The sequence below is a fragment of the Gopherus flavomarginatus genome, chromosome 1 (assembly GCF_025201925.1).
Source record: "Gopherus flavomarginatus isolate rGopFla2 chromosome 1, rGopFla2.mat.asm, whole genome shotgun sequence".
NCBI lineage: Eukaryota > Metazoa > Chordata > Testudines > Testudinidae > Gopherus > Gopherus flavomarginatus.
In genome coordinates this window covers 371,757,643-371,760,452 of record NC_066617.1, presented here as the reverse complement: position 1 = coordinate 371,760,452, position 2,810 = coordinate 371,757,643, and the positions used below count along the sequence as shown (strand labels likewise).

Below are 2,810 nucleotides of genomic sequence, written 5' to 3'. Positions count from 1 at the left end.
TCACATTCTGCAGATGTATTTTCCCGCTTTGTCACGAAGCTCTTTGGTTTTGACCCCATAAATAATAGGGTTGAGCATGGGGGGGATGAGGAAATAGAGGTCAGCCAAGAGGATGTGAACATGGGGAGCAATGCCCTGACCGAACCGATGTATGAGAGTGGAGAAGAAACCAGAAGTATAATACATAATCATCACACAGATGTGGGCTGTGCAGGTATTGAGGGCTTTCTGGTGGGCTTTCTTGGAGGATATTCTGAGGAGGGCCCTGATGATTAGACCATAGGACAGGGCAATGAACATCAGGTCTAACCCAACAATTACAAACGCTATCACTAAGCCATACATCCTGTTGACTGTAATATCTCCACATGATAACTTCGCCACAGCTATAGGTTCACAGTGCGTGTGGAGGATAACGCGGTTGGAACAGAATGGCAATGTGTTCAGGACAAGGGGTATAGGCAGAATGAAGAGAACAGCTTTGATCAAACCTAGAATCCCTAGCTTAGCTATTCGTGCATTGGTGAGGATGGTGGCATATCTCAGAGGGTTACATATGGCAATGTAGCGATCAAAGGCCATTGTCACGAGGATGGTTGAGTGCATAACAGCAACTGTGTGAAGAAAGAACATCTGGGTAAGGCAGCCCCCCATAGTAATGCCTTTCAAATTGAACCAAAGTATACACAGTGCCTTTGGCACGACAGAAGTAGGTATGGCGATATCTGTGAGTGCCAGCATGCAGAGCAACAGGTACATTGGCTTGTGCAGGGTCTGCTCTTTGCCTACAAGAAACAGAACTGTGAAATTTCCCAACAGGCCGATAATGTAGAACATAGCGAAAGGGATGGAAATCCAGATGTGGGCAGCTTCCAGGCCAGGGATGCCCATTAAGATGAATGTTGAAGGGTAAGAGGGGGTGAGGTTGAAAGCTGCCATGAAGTTCTCAATGTGTTGATTGAGCTCAGAAATGTTCAATGTGCCTGTGAAAAGAGTGAAGTACAGCAAGGGGGGTTACACACTTTATAGCAAATAATAAATTGAAATATAAAATATTTACTATATTAACAGTCTAGAAAGAGGTCGAGAAGTAGATGGGAACATTTATAGAGATTATTGCAGTTGTAGTCAAGCCCAGAGAAGTCCTCAGAGAGAGCTAATCAAGCCAGGTGAATGGGCAACAGGATGGCAGATAAATGTTGATGTTAATAACTGCAGTGTTTATGCCAATGTATTTGCCTAACACCTCACAAGATTCTAATGTAACTGTATGAGCTCATGACAGGGATCTGGGCATCATGGTACACAGCTCAGTGGAACCCTACTCACTGTGCAAGCATGGACAGGAACTCAGAAAAACGCTGAGCTCTAGGAGGAGTGGGATGGGAAATCATACAGCAAATACAGTGTCACGAGATCAGTCAGTCAATGCTTCACCCTCCTGTGGTCTCCTCTGTGTAGTACTGGGCACCCTTCTCACCCAGGATATTGCAGAACTAGAGGGATTCAGGGAAGAGCAGTAAGAATGATCAAGGGCCTTGGGAAACTGATATGGAGAGAGGTTGAAAAAACTGGGGTTGTTGTCTTTACAAAGGAGACGAATAAGAAGGGACACAAGAAAAGTCTGTAAAATACTGACTGTTAGAGGGAAGATTGAGACTGTGTTCTCCATATCTTGTAACACAAGATCAAGTGGTCGTTCAGTTATACTGAAACATGGCAAAATCAAAACAGATAAATAAAGAATGCTTGCGTCACTCAATGCCTGAAGAGACTGAGGAACTCCTTACCACAAGTGGAAGTTAAGGTCATGAGATAAGCAAGAATCAGGAAGGATTTGGACATTTACATGGATAGTGAGTATCCAGTTACATTACTTACAGCTAAATAAATATTTTGGAATGCCTCTACGCCCATGTGCTTCAGGGCACAAGCATATCTTTAGCGGTTAGGTGTTAGGGTGATGCCTCATGATGGTCAAGTCACCGTCCCCATCCACTGCTACTGGGTTTCTTTCACCTTCTGCAGCAGCTGGGGCTGTCACCGTCGGGGAGAGGAAAATGGACTAGATCTACCATAGGTCTGACCCCCAAGGCCATTCCTATGTTGGAAGGAGCCAAGTGTCTGCTATGGAAACAGATATTATCATGCTAGGCTATCACTTTGTGCTCAACAGAGTTCAACGCCTCTTTGGTCTGTGCATTAGGAAGGATGTGAATTCTACATTTCGTCTGGTTTCAGGACTCCGTACCACTGTGATATAGAGACAGCATATCTCACTGTCATTCCCTCTTCTCCCACACTCCCTCAGGCGCATACACACACAGACTGTGCACTCCTGGACCTCCCTCAGTGAGATTCCCAGCACTGCCTCTAAGCCAGAAACATGCTTCTATTTTTACACCCTTTTGGTGCTTCTCATCCTCCCTAGAACCAGAGATGCGGGGGCACAGAGAGAGCAGATCCCTCTCTATCCCTGAAAATATTGTTTATCCTAATTGGTTTGAACTTCTAAGCCTGAGAGTTTGAGATTTTAGCAACTCTCCTCTCCTGTCAGTTCTTCTTTCATCCAAATGAGCTCACTCATCCTTAGAAACCATGGGACGACTCCAGTTGAAGTCACTGAAAGTTTATGATTGGTGTAAACTGGTCAATTATTTAAGTTCCTAGATGTGGATTTAGGGTGATCTCAATGGAGCCAAGATTTCTCCCTTTAACCTATTTAACTTTTGGCTCTGAGCTGCGATAATCACGGCTTCAGGTCCTGCTACAGAGAGCACCGCTGTGTTAGGGTGCTGAATGAGTCTGAA

At 44.8% G+C, this 2,810-nt stretch overlaps 1 protein-coding gene across 1 annotated transcript; it reads right to left on the bottom strand.

Annotated features, from left to right (window-relative positions):
* Nucleotides 1-939, bottom strand: LOC127055955 (olfactory receptor 52D1-like). Its single transcript, XM_050963583.1, has one exon. It carries the CDS (start codon nucleotides 937-939, stop codon nucleotides 1-3), a length of 939 nt encoding a protein of 312 aa, XP_050819540.1.
* Nucleotides 940-2,810: the final 1,871 nt, after the last annotated feature.